Source organism: Hibiscus syriacus, unplaced genomic scaffold (assembly GCF_006381635.1).
Source record: "Hibiscus syriacus cultivar Baekdansim isolate YM2019G1 unplaced genomic scaffold, ASM638163v2 tig00110580_pilon, whole genome shotgun sequence".
Taxonomy (NCBI): Eukaryota; Viridiplantae; Streptophyta; class Magnoliopsida; order Malvales; family Malvaceae; genus Hibiscus; species Hibiscus syriacus.
This window is the reverse complement of record NW_024062791.1, coordinates 247804-270150: the sequence shown is the minus strand read 5'-3', so window position 1 is coordinate 270150 and position 22347 is coordinate 247804. Positions and strand designations below refer to the sequence as shown.

At 30.7% G+C, this 22347-nt stretch overlaps 1 protein-coding gene across 1 annotated transcript in view; it reads right to left on the bottom strand.

The window, feature by feature from the left end:
- The window catches only part of LOC120133511 (cinnamoyl-CoA reductase 1-like), a 42828-nt gene extending 26034 nt beyond the window's left edge, over positions 1–16794 (bottom strand). The window contains exons 1-4 of the mRNA XM_039150081.1: positions 16789–16794; positions 6016–6034; positions 566–728; positions 299–453 (exon numbers count right to left, since the gene is read on the bottom strand). Of these exons, the coding sequence (XP_039006012.1) occupies positions 299–453; positions 566–698 (288 nt within the window). The 5' untranslated portion in view covers positions 699–728; positions 6016–6034; positions 16789–16794. The remainder of the gene's footprint in view (positions 1–298; positions 454–565; positions 729–6015; positions 6035–16788) is intronic.
- Positions 16795–22347: the final 5553 nt, after the last annotated feature.

Here is a 22347-nt window from a genome sequence, read left to right as displayed (position 1 = left end):
TAAGTAAATGGAATTCTCCGTTGAAGAATCTAAGTAATTTTAGCTATGAGGATGGTGGCCCACCGCGTTCGCGGATAAAGTTGGCGAAAATAGTTGGTTAAGAAAGCAATATCATTGTACATTTTCAACGTTGTCTTAGTTGAGCAGCGTCTTTCAAATTTTTTTTTTTTATAAAAGGAAGTAAAGTTGGTTCATCTTTATATTTTTCTCACCAAACTTCCTCTGCAACCAAACACGAATTTCAACATTCAACCCAAAAAAAAGAGAGAGAGAGAGATGAAAGGAAAAACCAACTTACAGGATCATCAGTCACAGGTGAAGCAGTATGGAAAACTCCATCACAACCATTAATGGTTTCCTTAAGAGACTGGTAATCAAGAAGATCAGCTTTGTGAAGAGATAGCCTCTCATTTGCACCTTCAAGCTCTCTCAAATGAGAATTCTTGTGATCATCTAAAACAAAAAAAGCCAACGTCCAAAAAGATAAATAAAAACGCATATAACATAATCAAATATTAACGACTTTAAACTGCATTAAAAAGAGAGAGAATGGAATGCAACCAACCTGGATTCCTTACAGTGCCTTTGACGGTGTAACCTTTTTGAAGAAGAAGCTTGACAATCCAAGAAGCGATGAAGCCACCGGCACCGGTGACACAGACGGTGGTGCCATTAGAAGAAGAGCTGTCAGTTGGCATGTTTGATTTTTGTCTGGGAATTTGTAGGCGCAGCTTGGCCCTTGTGCTGTGGGATTTTGGTGCTTTGCTTTGTTGGGTTTTGTCTGGGATGCCAAATGGCAATGGGGTTGGTATTTATAACCCAAAAATATTTTGTAACTTCTCACCTACCAAAGGTAAAAGTTAAAACTAAAAAAAAATATACTTATAAATTTCTACAAGTCCCTAAACCCTAAACTCCACATACATTATTTCGGCTATTTTGTTTATAATTAATATATTTTTTGCAAAAATTAGATGATTAGACTTTTTTTATAATTATTGGTTTTAAATTTATGAATTAATTAATTCATATTAAGTATTGTATAGGTTCATTACGAAGTCAATCTTTCCAACCAATCTCATAAATTAAATATTAAAAAATTATTAATATAACCATATTAAATATAAACTTAATCTTTTGATGAATCGATTTTTAATTGTTTTATTTAAAGACTATAAAATTATTAAAAGATAAAAATATCATCATGTAGCATTAATTTACTCAATTAAAAATTAATAATAATATAGATGTACAAATATTTTAATATATTTTTTTACAATTTTTTGTTCATTTTTAATGAAGTGATGTATTATAGTTTATTGACGATACATCAAATATTATCATTCTTAAAAATATTATAGTTTACTCATAATAAAATCAAAGGAAATAACGACTTATATAACCAAGACATTAATTTTTTTTCCAAATAAGTTGAAATTTCATTATCATATTTATTTGTTGATCCATTTAAAGTGCCACAATTGGCACCACAAATCCTAACTTCTAACTTGGGAGGTAGGTATTATTTTTAAGGTATAAAATAGGTATATATTTTTCAATATCATTTCTAATTTTCTTGCAAATTACTCAAATGGGGAAATTTAAACTAAATTTATTGCTTCAATTTAATGAACCAACATCTTAAAAGGGATTATTCTTTTCTCCAGCCGAAATAAGAAGTGGTTATATTATTTTTAAAATTATTTTATATAATAGGAATCATTTGACTATTTTAATATTGTTTAAGTATAGAGATAAGTGCATAAATGATAATGAGATTTGGTAGAATTGGTAAAGACTGGAGTCTTGGATCAATAAGCATTCACATTTTAATTTATCACATGAAAATAATATGTTATTTTGGTTAAGTTTCAATATATATTGATTATTGGTTCATCTGTTTATGTACTTTAATAATTGATTTTAGTTATAATCATATAAACATATTATTATTTAGGATAAACTATGTATTTAGTTACTCAATTATTATTGTGGTCTTGTTTTAGTCATATAACTATTTTTTCTTCAAAAGCATACCTAACGTTAGTTTCGGTTTCATTTTAATCACCCGTCGTTAGAAAATTAACAGAATTATTAATGTGACATTTTTTATTTTTCAATGATGATGTGTCATTTCCTTCTGATGATACGTCAGTATCACTATTTATTTTTTTAAAGGTAGATGTCTAAAATGAAATCAAAATGTAATGTTAGATTTAATTTTGAAAAAAAAAATTGAGTGGCCAAATATAATTGAAAAACTTGTAATCTCTTTATGGAAAATGAAATTAATCTTGAAATTGCCATAGAAATAAAGTTAATTGAATTGTTTGAAGTTTTGTAAGATGCAAACTCTTGAAACAACAACGACGATAAATTAGAGCGATATCTGAAGGAATGTGTGTGGTTCAGAATTTTGGACTGTTTCAACTTGGAAAGTTCTGTTTTAATAAATCAATTATCATATATGAGTCAAACAATCTGAATGGTTAAAAAATAATTGTTATCTCTAGGTCTTGATTTGAAACGCATGTTTAAATTTTTTTGAGTTGAACTCTTTATTGTGTAATAGACAAAAGGTCAATGACAGGATTAAAGTTTTCAGGAACCATCTTATGTCCACAATACGGAATCAAACTTGAGGATATAATAATTGGAAGAGTAGCAATCAAAAGTTAGATTAAAAATAAACTTGGACTTAAAAGAAAGTAATATCTCTCAAGTCTTCTTTTAACAGCCAACTCTACTCGTTAAGCAACATTAAATCATTGCGATTTTTTAAAAAAAAAATTAAACAATGAAATAAAATCATTTCGACTATCTTTTTCTTGGACATTTTAATATATAAGGGTGCGTTTGGAAGGGGGCAAAAGAAGATTATCGGGGAAAAAGTTTTTTTCGGAATGTGATATCCATGTTTGGATTGCAAAGATTCCCAATAAGAGTAATAAGTCATTCTCAACATTGGTATTTTGGGGGCTTATTACTAGGAAGTCATTCTCCCAATCCCTTAGGTATTAATATTTTCCCATGACTTTGGACTAAATTGCCCTTAAAACAATTTTTTTTCAAAAATATCCTTATCCTAACCATTAAATAAAAAAATTCTATGAAGGGTAAATTATAAGTTTATATGAAGTTCAAGGGTTAAAATAAAATTAAACCCTTTCATTAAACTAATTTATCTTCTAAATTTTGTAAATATATATATATATATATATATAAATTTTATGAATTTAATTTTTTTAAAGAAAATATATAAATTAAAAATAATACAAATAATATATTTTCTATGATCTTTTATACAAATATTTTTATTTGAATATTTAGAATTCAACTTGTTTTAAAAAACAAATATATAACAAAGACAATTTGGTAAAATATACATTCCTGCTAGACAAACCAAACACAACAATGCAACTGTAACACCCCCAACCCGTATCCGACCCGGATCCGAGTCCGAGATGTCACATTAACTTTTCAAACTTTGACTCTTAAAGAAAATCATGAAAATTTAAAACTTTCATTTAAATAAAAGATGTTAATTCACACAAGTTGGACCAAAATAAATAAAATCAATCAGAGCATTAATAATTCACAATTTCGTTACATGCCAACACACTATATACAACCAAATATCTACACTTAACTACAATTCTGATCTGATCTGTGGAAATGAGAGTCTGACCTGTCTTGCTCCTCTTCACTTCTCCTCTCGCTTTTCAGAACCTACATGTGAAACACTCACACGCTAATTCAATGACTTAGTGAGGCAAATAAAATATAATGTAAACTATAACTTGTAATCATGCATGAATAATTACTACTATTATATCATACCACTCATATCCTTATTCATGCAACAAATACACTACATATATACATACATACATACATACATACATACATACATACATACATACATACATACATACATACATACATACATACATACATACATACATACATACATACATACATACATACATACATACATACATACATACATACATACATACATACATACATACATACATACATACATACATACATACACATACATACATACACATACATACATACATACATACATACATACATACATACATACATACATACATACATACATACATACATACATACATACATACATACATACATACATACATACATACATACATACATATACATACATACATACATACATACATACATACATACATACATACATACATACATACATACATACATACATACATACATACATACATACATACATACATACATACACATACATACATACACATACATACATACATACATACATACATACACATACATACATACATACATACATACATACATACATACATACATACATACATACATACATACATACATACATACATACATACATACATACATACATACATACATACATACATACATACATACATACATACATACATACATACATACATACATACATACACGTCATTATCATTCATATCTCTTATTCTCTTGTTCATATAATCTCTCATGTTCATATCATATATCTTAACATGTACTCACTTATATCATGTAACATATACAATCAAGCAACTATATCATCATCTTCATTTTTATCACTATCATAGATTCCTTTTATCATATGATCTTATAATTACCATTTGTACAATCATATATCACACATAACATTTCACAAGGAAACAAACATATCATCATATCAAGTTTATTTACATTATCTCTTTATTAGCTCACGTACACATGTGAGAACTAAATATATGTGAGTACATAGAGGTTGTACACTATGCTATCACCACAGCTCGTATAATTCCCTCAAGGGGCACTGAATATTTGTCCCGAAGGACCACTGATTGTTCCGAAGAACCACTATGTCCCGAAGGACCATTGTTTATCCCTCGACTCTTGGCATGCCAACTATACCCCTAGCTCTCATATCACATAACATGGACATTATCTTTTATACCATTACACATCTTCACATAGCCACATAGCTTTTCACATAACATTTCCATTTGCCCATGTAATTACTTAACTTATTTTCACATAGCTCATGTTCCATATTCATATCTCATAAGCACGTAGCTCATATTACTTATATTCACATATACATTCACATCACTAATTCAAATAAGCTCATGTATTCACATGGGTCATTTCTCATAGCATATCACATAGTTTCACAACTCATCTCATATAATTTTATACATATACCCTTATATCAATACCATATAACTTATCTTACCGATTTGCATAATCTCTTACAACATAAAAAATTTATACTAATTCCATATATTTAATTAATTCAACCTCACATATTTTATTATCTAAACCTATATTCACTTATGATTTCCTATATAATTCTTATATAACTACTATTAAATGTTAGTATAATAACTTATGCCAGTGTTTCTTAGTTACATCTGATTCTCATTTTCTATCATATATATACACAATGTTACTCAACTTATTTCAGTCTCCATTTAATCACATGAGTCCATCATATTAGTTACATAGAATCAAACTTACATAACTTATACTTGGTTAGCATATTTCACATAAATCATTGCCTTACAATATACTATATGTCATATAGTTCCCTTCCACTTATAACATTCCCTAGAGTTTGTGTACACTTATTATATATTTCACCCATGGTTCTTATATCTTCTCCTAGTCATATAGACCCATAATTCCTCATTACCTAACCTATATTACATGTCCATATAATTCTGGGTATTTATACCACCATGTGTATACCACTTTCTCTTGTTATTACTTAAATCTTTATTATCTACATAGTTCATGATCATATAACCTATATCATCTTCTTATCTAATCACATGAATTAGATATATATTTATATATATTCGTATGATTTATTACTCTAACATATATCCATACATATCATAACATATAACCCATATACTTATTGCCATAACCATTTTTTTAGGGTGGAACAATAATTTATTGTTTTCAAAACGGTTATGACTTTAATTTAGAAAATTTGGTGAATTGGAATTAATTTGGATGGAAATAGATAGGATTCGCCATCGACCTTTGAATTAGGTAGGTCGAATACCTAAAAATATATTTTTAAAAATAATTTTAAGAAAAATCATTTTTAAGACAAAAGTTGGTATGCGTTTACCGAAGATTTGATTAAAACGGGTTCGGGAGTCGGTTACGTGTGGGGAATGATTAGCACCCCCACAACGCCCAAAATGGGTACTGTGTTGCTTACACGTTGTCGTAATAGTGAAATTTATAAATCGAATAAGAAATTAAAATATGATTAGTTTACTGGACATTGTTTAATTTGCTTCGAATTAAATCATTACAGAAAATTCTTTAACTCGAAAGGAAATCTCGAAATTAACAATCCTCCATCGGGAAAGCTAATTCGACTACTTCTTATCAGTAAAAGAATATTTCCTCATTAATAAATATACGAATCGAATATAAATGAAAATCAATAATTTGTACAAAATAAAATAGATAGTTATTTAGAAACATTCATGGTATTGTTCATACTTAAAATGAAATGAATTAATAATTAGCAAAATATAATTAATTTATTTCAAGTTCGTATTTGATTCGAATGTCATATTGGATTACATCACTTCGATCAAGTGGTGCTTTCCACGCCCATTCTACAAATATCATTCTCGAAACTATTCGAATAATATTAATATTTAAGGAAATATAATAGAACAAATATGATGTAAAATGAAAAATAAAATATTTATAACATAAAATAATAATAAATTTATTTAATGTTATACCTAAAAATATGCAACATGTTAAATATGTAAGTTCATAAGAAATTAAAGCAGATCAATAATATTTAAAAGACCAAAATAAGATTAATTAATATGAGCATAATACATGAGGATGATCGATATACAAATATTCAAGAATTATGAAATACCAAGCAAATATATTTACATGACAGGTAAGGACCTAATGGGAAATAAACCCCAAACACTAAAGTTTTAAATACAGTAAATAAAATGAATACTAAGTCAAACATAAGAACCAAAGCATAAAATCCACAATTTTATATATATTAGTATATACGAGGGGTTAAAATAAATATTATTCAAAACTAATGGCCTAGGACAGATATTAAACCTAATATATTAAGAAAACATACAAGGACTGGATTTAAAGAAAATAAAATATAATAACAATAATAGAAACATAACCAACAATACAATAACTAAGCAAAAGGACTAAAATGTACTAGTATAAACTTGTATTGCTTAAGTAAAAATAAGTAAGTATAATGACCCCAGTCAAAATTTAGACATACAAGTGTTTAAAAGCAAATATGGAAGATATTGCAATAGTCTACACACATTCGAACTTGATATTTGTTTCACCTTTCGGTATTTACTCTAAATTGATGTCTTAACTCATGTGAGCAGATTTCTTTCACCTTGTCCCCTAATGTGGAGGGTGATATTTGGTTAGAGTTGAATCAGAAGAAAAAAATATTATAGGATCAAAAGGGGACAATAATGGATATATATATATATATATATATATATATATATACATATATGGATAAATGAAACAAAGCCGTTCATCATCTCATACACAGAAGTCCTTGAAAAGAGGTATCCCCAGGGGATAGATTTTCAAGATTAATTTTATTCACATGAAAAAATGTAATTAATGCATGATAGAATTATTTTGAATTCATTATCCTTTTCTGCTTCTTATGTTAGTATGACAATTAAAATGAAGCAATTAAAAACTTCCATAAACTGATCATAAGTTAACTAAAGACTCGAACTCATAATTTCTACTAAAACGACAATGTGTAAGTGTCCTACAGCTTAACTCTCTAAAAAAGGTCCCCAACGGAGTCGCTAAGCTGTCATAACCATTTTTTTAGGGTAGAACAATAATTTATTGTTTTCAAAACGGTTACGACTTTAATTTAGAAAATTTGCTGAATTGGAATTAATTTGGATGAAAATAAATAGGAGTCGCCATCGACCTTTGGGTTAGGTAGGTCGAATACCTAAAAATGTCTTTTTAAAAACAATTTTAAGAAAAATCGTTTTTAAGACAAAAACTGGTATGCGTTTACCGAATATTTGATTAAAACGGGTTCGGGAGTTGGTTACGTGTGGGGAAGGATTAACACCCCATAACACCCAAAATGGGTACTGTGTTGCTTACATGTTGTCGTAATAGTGAAATTTATAAATCGAATAAGAAATTAAAATATGATTCGTTTACTGGACATTGTTTAATTTGCTTCGAATTAATTCATTACATAAAATTCTTTAACTCGAAAGGAAATCTCGAAATTAACAATCCTTCATCGGGAAAGCTAATTCGACTACTTCTTATCAGTAAAAGAATATTTTCTCATTAATAAATATACGAATTGAATATAAATAAAAATCAATAATTTGTACAAAATAAAATAGATAGTTATATAGAAATATTCATGGTATTGTTCGTACTTAAAATGAAATGAATTAATAATTAGCAAAATATAATTAATTTATTTCAAGTTTGTATTTGATTTGAATGTCATATTGGATTACATCACTTTGATCATGTGGTGCTTTCTACGCCCATTCTACAAATATATTTATAAAATGATGTAAAATGACAAATATGCAACATGTTAAATATGCAAGTTCATAAGAAATAAAAGCAGATCAATAATATTTAAAAGACCAAAATAAGATTAATTAATATGAGCATAATACATGAGGATAATCGATATACAAATATTCAAGAATTATGAAATACCAAGCAAATATATTTACATGACAGGTAAGGACCTAATGGGAAATAAACCCCAAACACTAAAGTTTTAAATACAGTAAATAAAATGAATACTAAGTCAAACATAAGAACCAAATCATAAAATCCACAATTTTATATATATTAGTATATACGAGGGGTTAAAATAAATATTATTCAAAACTAATGGCATAGGACAGATATTAAACCTAATATATTAAGAAAACATACAAGGACTGGATTTAAAGAAAATAAAATATAATAAAAAGGACTAAAATGTACTAGTATAAACTAAGCAAAAGGACTAAAATGTACTAGTATAAACTTGTATTGAATAAGTAAAAATAAGTAAGTATAATGACCCCAGTCAAAATTTAGACATACAAGTGTTTAAAAGCAAATATGGAAGAGATTGCAATATAAACAACATAGGAAACCAAAACAACATAAATTAAAAATTTCATTGATGACTAAAATAGCATAATACAAAAACATAAGGGCCCCTAAAGGATTTTACCCACGCACGAAAATGTTGCACTGGTCCCCTTCGAAACGATGCCGTTTGGGGTCTACTATAAGAGCTGTTAAACACCTCAAAATTAACCCCAACTCTCATTTTTCTTTCCTTCAGCGTGAGTGAGAGAGAATTTGAGAGAGTTCCAAAGAACTCTCGAAGGCCGACGAGCCTCCTCCGTGCCGGCCGCCACTGACCAGCGGCCACCGCCGTACGCCGTCGTCGGGGGAGAGAAGTGGGTATCACTCGAAGCCTCTCGTGGCCTAGAGTAAGGATTTGAGGTCCTTTTGGCCTAAAAGTAGCCCGACCGTCGCAAATCTAAGAAGAAACCTCTCGGTTTCTTCATCTCCGGCGACCTAAGCCTTCACCGGAGTTCCTCAAGGTATGCACTCTCTCTTCTCTTGTTATTTTTCTTATTTGTTCGGTGTTTTCTCTTCGTTCTTTTATTCGAAAGCCCCTACACCGAATCTCTTTTTTTCTTTATTTTAGTTCGAATCCCCTTCTCATTTTTCATCGAATCCTCCATTTATCATTGCATATGGGTCTGTTGAATGTTGAAAATCGGTGGTGGATTAGGTTTAGATTCCCGTGATTTTTGGGATTAGGTTAACATGTTTTTGACGTTGGGTGTTGATTTTGCATGCTTGTCGATGGTGGTGGCCCGGGATGTCTCGGCTCGATGTCTCGATAATGGCTTCTGGATGGCTTTGGAATGGTTCGGCGACGGCTAGCGTGGCTGGAAGCTGGAACGTTCGGCGGCTGGCTCGATAATTAGGGTTAAACCCTAAATGGCCACTGATCTGGACCATTGGATGGGTCCAGATCGTGTGGCTCAAGAAGCGGTGGTGCCTGGAAACCCTAATGGGTTATGAATCAAATAGGCATGATTGGGTTTGGTTACTAGATCCGACCATGTGCTTGAACCGGGTTACAGATGGGGTTGTAATCTGCTGAGACTGTATTTGATTTGTAATTGGTCTTGGGGGAATATTTGGGCTTGTAATTGGGCTCCAAAGCCTGCAACAAAATGTAAAATATTTATTTAATATTTATAATAATAATATTTAATAATATTTTTTGACCAGGACAAAAACGGATGTCTACACTTATACAAACTATATGCTTATATTCATTAATTCATGCATTTTAATATAGGAAATAAACTTAACACAAGTTTTATTTCCATGAATCACCATATACAATACACTATGCACTCACTTTAGCCTTGCTTTGGTTCGATCCTAATTCTTCGATTGTTCTGGAATATGATTACGCTCTAAACCTATATAGTAATACATTGATACGTATCATTATACTAATTAATATATTTTAAACTATCACTTCTTGGGCTAAAAGAAATATTATTTTCATCTTTTAATGAAGGTATGCATCGATGCACTCTACAGTGTATCGATGCATTCCTTAACGCGTGCATCGATGCACTATATGTGCATCGGTACACCAGTTACATTCGATGTTTTCTTCTTAAAGGGGGTGCATCGATGCACTCATTATGCATCGATGCACTAATTGCATTTGATGTTTATTTATTTGAGAGTGCATCGATACCCATTGAAGATGTACCGATGCACACAACCCATAAATGTCATTTTGAACACGAAAATCCCTTCATTTTCCTCTCAACATTTCATATTTCACATTCTTTAATATTCCTAACTTTCATACACTTATTTCTACTCAATAATCACTTCTTTAACCTCTCAATCATATCATTTATATGGCATTCAAGAATCATACACAAATATCAACATATTCCAAATCTCATTCTAACACTTCATATTCCTTATTTAGATTGATGACAAGTCAAATGCAACTTCCAATTATAATTTTCAACTCTATATCAAGATTTCATTCAAGAACTCATAATCTTTAATCTCTCCTAATTCCATCATCTTTTGATTTTAAGATAACTTAAGCTTTCCTTAAGTTTAGTTATCATCTAATGATCGAAACCCAACTTAAGTTTCAGCTAATAATCAACTATTAAGAAATCTTACCTTTGCAAGTTGGAGTCCACGGCTGAGAGAAGTAAGAAGAAAATTCTGGAGAAATCTCTCCTTTCCCCACGTGGTTCCCTTATCTTATAAGAGGGAAAAATATCTTTCATGCTAAATGACCAATTTTGCCCTTTGATTCCTTTAATAATTACCAAAACCTTCAGGAAATATTTCTGAATAACTCATTGAACTATTCAAATATCTTACTTTAATCACCACATTCTGAAGTTTTACAATTTAGTCACTAACCCATAGTTTGGGATGTTACAACAACATTCCCAGTAATGTGTTAGGTAAAGTTACATTCTAGTAATCTTATTCCCGGAGGTAATGCTATATTCCATGAACCAAACGCACTCTAAGTGATTCCATTAAATTGTTAGAGGGGTAAACTACACGTTTAATGCCTCAATTATCACTTTTATTTTATTTTGGTCACTCAACTATTTTTTTTAAATCATACATAACGTTATGTTTTGATTTTATATTGGTTACTAATCGTTAAAACTAATAGAACTATTGACGTAATATTTTTATTTTTTTCAACGATGAAGTGACATTATCTTATGATGACACATGAGCATCGTCGTTAATCTTTTAATAGTGGGTGGCTAAAATAAAAACTAAAATTAAATGTTAAATGTGATTTTAAAAAGAAAATAACTGAGTGAGCAAAACAAAATAAAAATGATAGTTATGATACTAAACTTGTAATGTACCCTTGTTAGAAAGGATGCTAAACTCAAATATCCCAACATAAGCCCAAATCATTTAAACTAGATCAAAACCCAAATATCTCATGACCATACTCAACCCAACCAACTTAAATTTATACTATTAATTAATTTAATTAAACTAAAAAGTCAGTAAAATTGAACTAAAAATAATAGAAAAGGAAAAATACCCCCAAATACTTACACTTTGTTTAAAAAGTTATAAATAAAATAAATAAATTAAAGAACTTTTATGGGGAAAAAACGAATGGACCCAAACAAATATTTACCTTAATGTTTTTTTGATATTTTAATTGAGTATCTGAAAGAATTGTTACGATCCATTCTTTCATACTTCTATAAGTGAAGATATACAAGACAGCCCATCATTCAATATTTGGACTTAATTGTATTAAAATAATGATCTTAATTTATATAAATGAAAAAAGTGGCATGAAAATAGAATAATGTATGTTACTTTTTTTATCATAGATATCATAGTAACTAATTTTAAATTAATGATAGATTAATTATAAATTAATACAGTCTTAATGATATATTTTCTTCGAACTTTAATGTATGTTATTTTTTTATCGAGTCAATTTAACAAAATAAAAATAAAAATTTAACATTTGATAATCTAAAGTTATAATTAAAAATAAAATAGTCAACAATCTATAGAACAAGTGGTTAAAAGCTCTTAGTTGATACATCTTATTTCTCTTAGTTATAGGTTGTGATCAAACATCTATTAGGACCAAAATTTTTATTCTCTCTCCCCCGTAGAAATTATCCCAAAGAAATTAAAATTAAAGTAAAGCAGGTACAGCTAATATTTTCATTTGCGTACAACAAAGCTGACTCTTTGTTCTGGGATTGTCAGGAAAGGTGGACTAATATACAATTAATATACGATGTTATCGGATACATTATAATATATTTAATAAATTTGGTTTAGCGCTACCTGAAATATCAAGTAATAACAATGTTGTAGGTGGAAATCATGAAGAAAATATTAAAAATTTTGGCAACCAGCAAACTTAGCTTATCGGTTTGTGTCGATACAAATTAAAAATGTATCGATCCATAGCAATATAACAGGTAAAAATATGATAAAACCGGTAAAGCGCTACCAGATATATTGAAAGTGTCGATAAATTAATATAAGTGTCGACACTTTTGTAATTTAAAAGAGAAGAAGTTATAGCGTCTAAAAGGTGTCGATACTTTATAAAAATGTGTCGATCTATAGCAATATAACAGATAATAATATGACAAAACAGATCTCGAAATGATAAAACCGGTAAAAAGCTATCAGATATATTGAAAGTGTCGATAAATTAATATAAGTATCGACACTTTTGTAATTTAAAAGAGAAGAAGTTATAGCGCCTGAAAAGTGTCGATACTTTATACAAATGTATCGATCCATAGTAATATATCCGGTAATAATATGACAAAAGAGGTCTCGAAATGATAAAACCGGTAAAAAGATACCGGATATATTGAAAGTGTCGATAAATTAATATAAGTATCGACACTTTCGTAATTTAAAAGAGAATAAATTATAGCGCCTAAAAAGTGTCGATACTTTAAGAAAATGTATCGATCCATAACAATATAATAGGTAAAAATATGATAAAACCGGTATCGAAACGACAAAACCGGTAAAGCGCTACCAGTTATGTTGAAAGTGTCGGTACTTTAATAAGTACGCGTAAACAAGTATCGACACTTTAAGAGAAATAGGTAAATATCCTCTCGAAAGTATCGACACTTCACATAAAAGTATCGACACTTATGTAATTGTATCGATTAAATATAAATAACATATCCGGTGTAAATATAAAGGCATAGCTAAATTTCCTCTGAAAATATATAGAGTTTTTGAAATTGAAGTGTGATTGTTGTTGTATTTCAGAAGGCATTTCTATGTTGAAGTTTGTTTTGTTTGTTGCTGCATTTCAAATCGAAAGGTACGTTGTTGAAACCTTAGTTTTTTATTATTACAGTAAATAAGTATTTGGGACCGATTACATGTAGAAAGTGATCTTCTAGGTAGATGATAAATATCGATACTTTTATTTAATATTATAGGTAGAAAATGATATTATATGTTGTATAAATGTGCCGATACTTTGAGTATTGAGTGTTCACATTCGTTTGAAGGAAATAGGGAGGTTTTGGGACCGATTATTATATAATATTATAGGTAGAAAATAAATATGGATACCTGTATATAATATTATAGGTAGAAAATGATATTTGAGGTTTGTATAAATGTGCCGACACTTGTTGTAGTGTCCATTCAAATTTTATTGAAGACCAACCGTTTTACCACAATAGTGGTTATCGATTTTTGTATACAAGTATTTGATTTGATTTGCGTAAACTGATATATGAAGGAAAAATAAAGTCAATGGGTGGAAAGCAACCAAAGTGTGGATATATGTACTTGTAGTAAGTATCAATTTCTTTTTGTTATTATTGTTGAAATGGTAATTGTATTAAAGTATTTAGGAACTTTAAATTGATTACAAATTTTAAATGTTGACAGTATGGACGAATGCAAAAGGATGAAGGAAGATGACACACACAGCGGTTCGGTATGTAAAATGAAATTGACATTGAGTATTATTTAGCGTTAATGTATTGATTAAGAAACGTTTATGCTTAATATTAGGTGAAAAAAGATGTGAGGTCGAAATGAAATTCGATGAGTGATGCTCAAAAGGAACCTTACATCAAACTGTCAAGGAATGATAGTAAAGAATACAAAGAACAGAGGAAAGCACATGAAAAGAAGGTATTCATTAAACTTGTAAATACGTTGATACAAGATATATAAGAACAATAACATTATATATTGTTAAAAAATGTAGGATGTGTCGACAAGGTGCAGCATAAAAAGGGTGTATTCATTAATTGAACACCTTAAAAAGAATGATCAGTTGAATGTGCTGAGTGAAATGAGGTTTGGATCATTGATAGGAGTAAAGGATCGACCAATTCGGAGGGAATTGTATCGATCCTTGATGGAGCAATTTGATGTCAAACAATGTATTGCTAAATATGGCGATTATTCATTCCCTCTGGGGGTATCGACTGCTGCAGCAGTCTTGGGGGTACAAAACAAAGGCAAAAATGTCCATAATGTGTTTTCCAAACAAAACAAGTTCACAAATAAGTGTCGACACATTTATATCAAGTGTCGATCACAAAAACATCGAAACCCGTAATTATAATGTAATAGGTCACTTTACAATGTAACCAATTTAAATTTACCGGTTTTATGAGAAAATAGGTCTACAGAATGTATCGACACTTTTTAAATTAGTGTCGATACTTTTGAAAATTACGCGTGTTTTTTTCTTATATATACAAAACCCAAAACGAAAAACCCTAAAGGCAGAGAACTCTTCCACTCCGACGGTGATGACCTTCAAATGGAGCCCCAGCGTATCAACATTGAAGAAAATCGAAAGCGACCAGTAAGTATCAATGTATTCATGTAATTGTTCTTGAAATGGTAATTGGATTCAAGTGTTTAAGATCTTTTAATTCATTACAAATTTCAAATCTCTACAGTCTGACTGAATGCAAAATGATAAAGGAAGCTCATAATCATGTTGACTGTATAGCCAATAAAACACCCTTTCAGGGTCCAAATGGTAAGCTATGAATTGGTAAGACAAGCTTTCTTTTGAGGGTTTAGGGACTGAATCCATACAACATAAGGAGTATATGATTGAACATTACATATAATAGTTGTATTCAGTTGTTGAAGAATTGTTTTTAATTTTATACGAATATAGTTGTAATGTTCAAACATGATTGAATGATGTGGTTAATTTGCAATAACAATAGGTTGTTGTACATGTTTCCTATACACAGTAGGAGTCATGTTGATACTTAGGATATATGGAGATCGTTGTCTGCATTATTCCAAATGTCTCTAACATTATGTGCGGGACTGAATGACCAGTCTATTTCGTCTTCAAAAACATCAGTTGAAGTAGGTTGCGTGCTTGTATTCAAACCCAACTTGACTTGAGGACATGTTAGTTTGTTATGTCCCTCACCGTTGCAGAACCCGCATCGCCTAATTTTCTTCTCGACCTTGTTCTTTGTTACTTATTTTCGCTTGCGTTGTTTTCGTTGAGGGTCGCGAACGTTGTTTAATACACTGCTCCGATTGACTGAATCATTCAAACCAAATGAGTTCTCAAATTCTTCTGTTAATCTTTTCATCTCATCTCTTGCGGTTTTGAAAGACGCGTCTGTCTTTGATGCAACATAGCATAACATACTTGTTGTTGCACGTAGAGAAGCAAACCTTGCCATTTGCATTATTTCTGGAGGCACATTAAAATCAACAAAACTGGGTGCAGAAGCCTTCGCATCCTTAGTCTACCTAATTTGAATCAAAGACCCTGGCAAATATGTGTAATCCAAGTTCTTCAAAACGTGAAGTTGATGGCGACATGGAAGTCCAACTGTCTCAAATTTTTTGCATGAGCAATTTAGGGTTTTCGTACGAGAATCAAAACTAATTTCAAATGTCCTATTTTTTTCTTTGTACTTTTTCAAATAAAAATATTGACATTCATCTGATAATGACTCAATCTCTTCATGAATCCGGTACAATGTCTCCCGTTGAAGTTCTTCTTGGAACACACGAAAAGATTCGCGCGTATAAATCTCAGAAGCATGACTTTCAAATTCAACCAGTTTTGTGATCAGGAAGGGCTTCGTCTGGGAACTTAAGTAATCCGCTTTCAACTCGTTCAGACGCATTCTACTAATTCCATCTTCAATTGCATGAACAACATCTAAATATGTCTTCTTGTGTTTCAATGCAATTGCGAGTGAAGCATTCATAGACTCGCACCTTTGTGTTGAGCGAATATTAGCAAAGAAATGATCGGTTAGATATGCTTGTGCCCATAAGTGCCGAGTATTTCCCTTCTCAATCACCCATGGATGCTTTTCAACGTTGAACTCTGAAATAACTGAACGCCATTGAATATCAAATTCGTCGGTTGTCCACCAAGAAACCATGCATTTTGAGAATGATGCTGTAAATTTTGGGTCACCAATGTTAGCTTGTGCATTGCGAGAAATATGCCAAGAACATAATATGTGCTTAGCATTAGGGATAACAGATTTGATAGCCCTCTGCATTGCCCTATCCCCATCGGTGACAACTGAAATAGGCGATTTGTTCATCATGGCTTCTAAAAAATTCTGTAGCACCCACTCGAAAGATTGGGATGTCTCGTCAGCGATTATGGAAGTAGCAAACACAATTGTGTTATGGTGATAATTGACACCGACAATAGGCATAATTGGTCGACCATACAAATTATCTTTGTACGTTGTGTCGAACGCAATTACATCACCGAAGCATATGTAATCTGATCTCGATGTAGAATCCGACCAAATAAGATTATGCAACGCCACTGATTCGTCTACCGAGTATGTCACAAAAAACCCGGGATCATCATGTTTCTTATAATCAAAGTAAGCAATAAGCGCATTCACATCCCCATTGACGATTTCCTTTGCTTTGCTTCTTTAAAGTGCATTGTAGAGGTCTTTATGTGTAAATCCAACATTATGATAGCTCCATGCATGCTGCGTTAAATAGTTCATTACTTGTGACATGCCAACACCGACCTCTTTCAATGTTTTTGCCTCATCGATATCAGCCTTACTTACAGCTCTATCAGAACGCATAAATGGTGTCATAGCAGGTGTGCACAATGCATGATTATGTTTCTGATAAGACTTACTTATAACCCACTGATCGTTTGTATTTGTTGCTGTAACTACGATTCTAGCCTTGCATCCTGTTCTTGTGATTGGCGTATGAGCACGTTGATGATCAACGATATTGACTTTTGATACTCGAAACCCTTCTTTGGAACAACAAAATTCTTATGTCTTCACATTCCCTTCCATGTCAAGCCGTGTTGTTCCCCGACGTGCACTAAACCCATGTTCCCGTGCGAATTCCTTGTAAAAGTACCAAGCTTGATCACATGAAGAGAAGAGCTTACCAACCAATATGTCAGATTCATCAACATTATGTACTTTATTGCATTCCTCGGTTGGCTTAACATTGTCTGCATCAGTATGATCCATGGCAAAAATTTTGTTGTGCAATTTCAATGGTCCCAACAGGAGTTGATGGAGATGTATGTAAGTAAAGGTTCATTGAACAACATGTTTCAGTGGTGCTTTCAATAGGATATGGTATTGGTAGTGGTGGTAGTTGAAGGGTGGGTACAACATTAAATTTGCAGGACATATTCATGTATATACAATAACTACATAATTCAATAACTTTAAAGTAATAGGTAAAATTACAATGTATGTGGTAAAATTAGACTATTTTAATGACAAATGATATAATGTAATAGTTAAATTGACAATGTAACCAGTACACATATACCGTTTAATTATAAAGCAGGTTAACATAAAGTATCGACACTATTAGATTTTGTGTCGATAAATATAATGTAATAGGTAAATTTTCAATGTAACCGGTAGAAATATATCGGGATCATGAGAGAATAGGTCAACATAAAGTATCGACACTTTGTTTAATTTGTGTCGATACATTTTTTCAAAATGAATGGCAAATGAGGTCTACGCATAAAGTGTCGATACATTTTTTAAAAAGTATCGATCCTCGAAACATCGAAATCGATAATTATTATTTAACAGGTAAATTTACAATGTAACCGCTTAAAATATACCGGTTAATTAGTAAATATGTCTACATTATGTATCGACACTCTTTAAATATGTGTCGATACTTTTTTCCAAAATAAAACACAAACGAGTTGCACGCATAAAGTGTCGATACATTTAAAATTGTATCGATCCTGAAAACATCGAAACCGATATTTATAATGTAATAGGTCAATTTATAATGTAACCGGTTTAAATTTACCGTTTTTATGAGAAAATAGGTCAATATAAGCGCTACCTATTACATTATATAAGCGCTACCTAATTTGTTATTGTACTTGATAATATTTCCGGTTAAATGCCTATTTTATTATATAAGCGCTACCTATTACATTATCTAAGCGCTACCTAATATGTTATTGTGCTTGATAATATTTCTGGTTAAATGATATAACATAACCGGTCTAAATTTTAACTGGTCACTTGTTTAACCGATCACGTCGTTTTTTAACCGTTTTTTTAGGCGCCGCACAACAGAAGTTCCCCTTTGTTCTTCTTCTTCCTTACTCTTCTTCTTTTCCCATGTGTAGTAATAGCCTATATAAAGAGGCAATGCTTAGATTTTGGTGATGCCTCCCACCTACACCCATTCACTTAACTTACAAAGCAAATACGTGTTTCAATGGATCTTATTTTATAAAAAGGATTATACAAATGCACTTTATTTGTTGTTAAGTGGGCTTATCATGCTTTAACTCATACATAACCCTTAAAAATACTTTCATATTAAATACAATTTTATACAAAAATAAATTACATTTAATAAGTTTTGGCACAACACAAACATACACTTCATAAACACAAAGATGATTTAATAAATTCAATATTTTTAAATACATTAACATGATTAATACAAAATGGTTATACAAATATGATATTTATATTTAAAATTTTAAAACGTTTTATCATTTATTGTATGTCCATATTTTACACAACCAACTTAGAAAATAAAGCACATTTGATCATTTATATAATTTGTTTTTTATTAAATAAAATGGCAAAATTTTCATCAAAGGGTCACCATGAAGTTGACCCTTCGCGTGTTGTGCCCAAGCATCACTATATATATTTTCAGAGCGTGCGAAACAAAATGATGAACATTGCCCACTAAATTGATTAGTTTCTTGTCACCCACCACAACCTTCCACTAGTTCAATAAAAACTTCTTATATTATATAAATATGGACTATAAAATTTTTCAAAAAATATATATTTTTATTATTTTTATAAAAATAAGAAAAATACACCTTATCATATATATATCTAACTATTCTTTAATCTATACTTAATTAGTAGTGTGTAATTATTTATTTTGTTTATAAACATATAATTCTGAAGAGAAAAAAAATCAAACTGTAAATTGTTAAATGTCAATATCTGAAAATGACAAACTAAAAAACCCCTTTTAGTACACGATCACTTTGATTGAATCACTATGGGCCTTTCTAAAAATAGAGATTTCTTTATAGGCAATGGTTTGAACATTTTGGCTTTTGTTTCCCTCATTTTCATAATAGAATCTCCGGCATTCATCTTCGTCAATTAAGTTCCCACATTGCTTTTGCTAACTATATACACATATTGGCTTTACAAATAAAATGAAAATGAAGCTAAAGGGCTTTCCCTTTTTTATTCTATCTTATGTACAAACAAGTTTTATAAATAAAGATGCAAAACCTCTGAGGCAAGTAAATGTAATCAGACATGAAAGTGACTAAATTTATAAAATTTTAGGAAATTTAAAAAGATTGTCGATAGAAAATATGAAGAAAAAAAATTAAAACATGAGAGAATTTAAAAGTGTTTGTAGCAGTGTTTTAAAAATCGGACCGGATCGGCCGGTTCAATCAGGAACCGTTGCCTAGTCTGGTTCAATCTAGACCGGTTGAACCGCTACTAGTGAACCGGTCGGAACCACTGAACCGTTCAAACCAGACCGGCTGAAAACAAAAAAAAACAGAAAAACCACCAATTTTGTTTTTTTTTTTTAAAAATTAAATCAAACGACGTCGTTTGTTAAACGAGCCAAGTCGAACTCGAGTATTGTTGAGCTCGACTCGAACTTGAAAAATTTAAAAGTAAGCTCAACTCGACTCAAACTCACGAGCTAAAAATTATTAAGTTCAACTCAAACTCGAAATATAATATTAAAACTTGAACTCAAAAAAAATTTAGAAGCTCGATTGAAGCCTAAAATTTGAGCTTGATTGAAGTGAAAGAGTAGTTCATTCAATGCTCACCAAAATGCTCCATGATTTTGAATGTCAAATTACCTCTATTATTTATAGAAGTTTGTTGGGTTGATCTTCTATGTTTCTTAGCCATGTGGGATTGTTTAAAAAAAATTAAACCAAACAATATCATTTTGTTATGATTTTTTTAGCCCCAAATTTATTTTTTAATTATAGTTATATAATTATATTTATTATTTAATATGTTTTACCTTAAATATTATGTTGCAGTTAATTTGAATAATTTTGTTTCACTTGATTTTATGGTTTTTAACTTATATATATGTTATGAATTGCTTTGAATATTAATTGTGATATAAAAAAAATATTTTTTATTAAATATTTTTAGTATTTTTATTTAATTTTTAAATAATTATGACGTCGTCCGATTGAACCAGTAAAACGGTAACATGGCCGGTTCGCTAACCGGTCCGGTTATGAAAACCATGGTTTGGAGTGATCATTCCATTCGTTTCTCCCTTGGTCCATCCCTGCGGAGAACAAATCTGAAATTAAAGGCCGGGCTAAGACAGCCATTGACATCCACAAGAAGAAATAATTTATGCCACCAACTATTATTCTTCCTTGAAACTCTCTAGTTTTTAGGGTCTTTTCTTATGGTTCCACCTAAGATTTGATGTTCCGCTTTCTCTATTATAATATTAAACCATAATTGTTGTTTTTGCCACCCCCTCATCCACCACTTGTGTTTCGACGCGCTTTGTTTCAGATCAATGAAGTATGAAGCGTCCATAACAAGTGAAAGAGAATAAAAACGGATTACGGTCACATCCGCATCCAAACTGGAACACAATGGCGTGCCAAAAGAATGGTGCTAATGCTTCTTCCTTTTCATTGCATTTCCAAACATTTTCTTCTCATTCTTAGAAATAAAAATCGGTATAAATATCAGCGCACCCAGACATATATATATGCATTTCGGCTGGTCAGCTCAGAGCCTGAGGCTTATCCTTTACAGCGAAGAACATATTCCAATACCATATTATCATGAATATGCTTAAAACCGCCTTTCAATTCTCTGCATTTTATTCTTCTTATTTTCTGAAAAGAAGAAACAAAAAACAGCCTTTTACATTTCTCAAAGCTGCCATGCACGGTATCCATCAGAACAATCCAACAAAAATATTAATAATAAACAACAGTAGGAGATTGCTCCTTTGTTTTTATCAAAATGCATGCATCTTGATCTAAAATTGGTTATTGTCTATACATATTTATCTTCGAAACCGACCTGGAAGTATTGCCCATGCTTCATAATTTGATATAGTTTTGATGGTGACGGTCATGTAATTAAA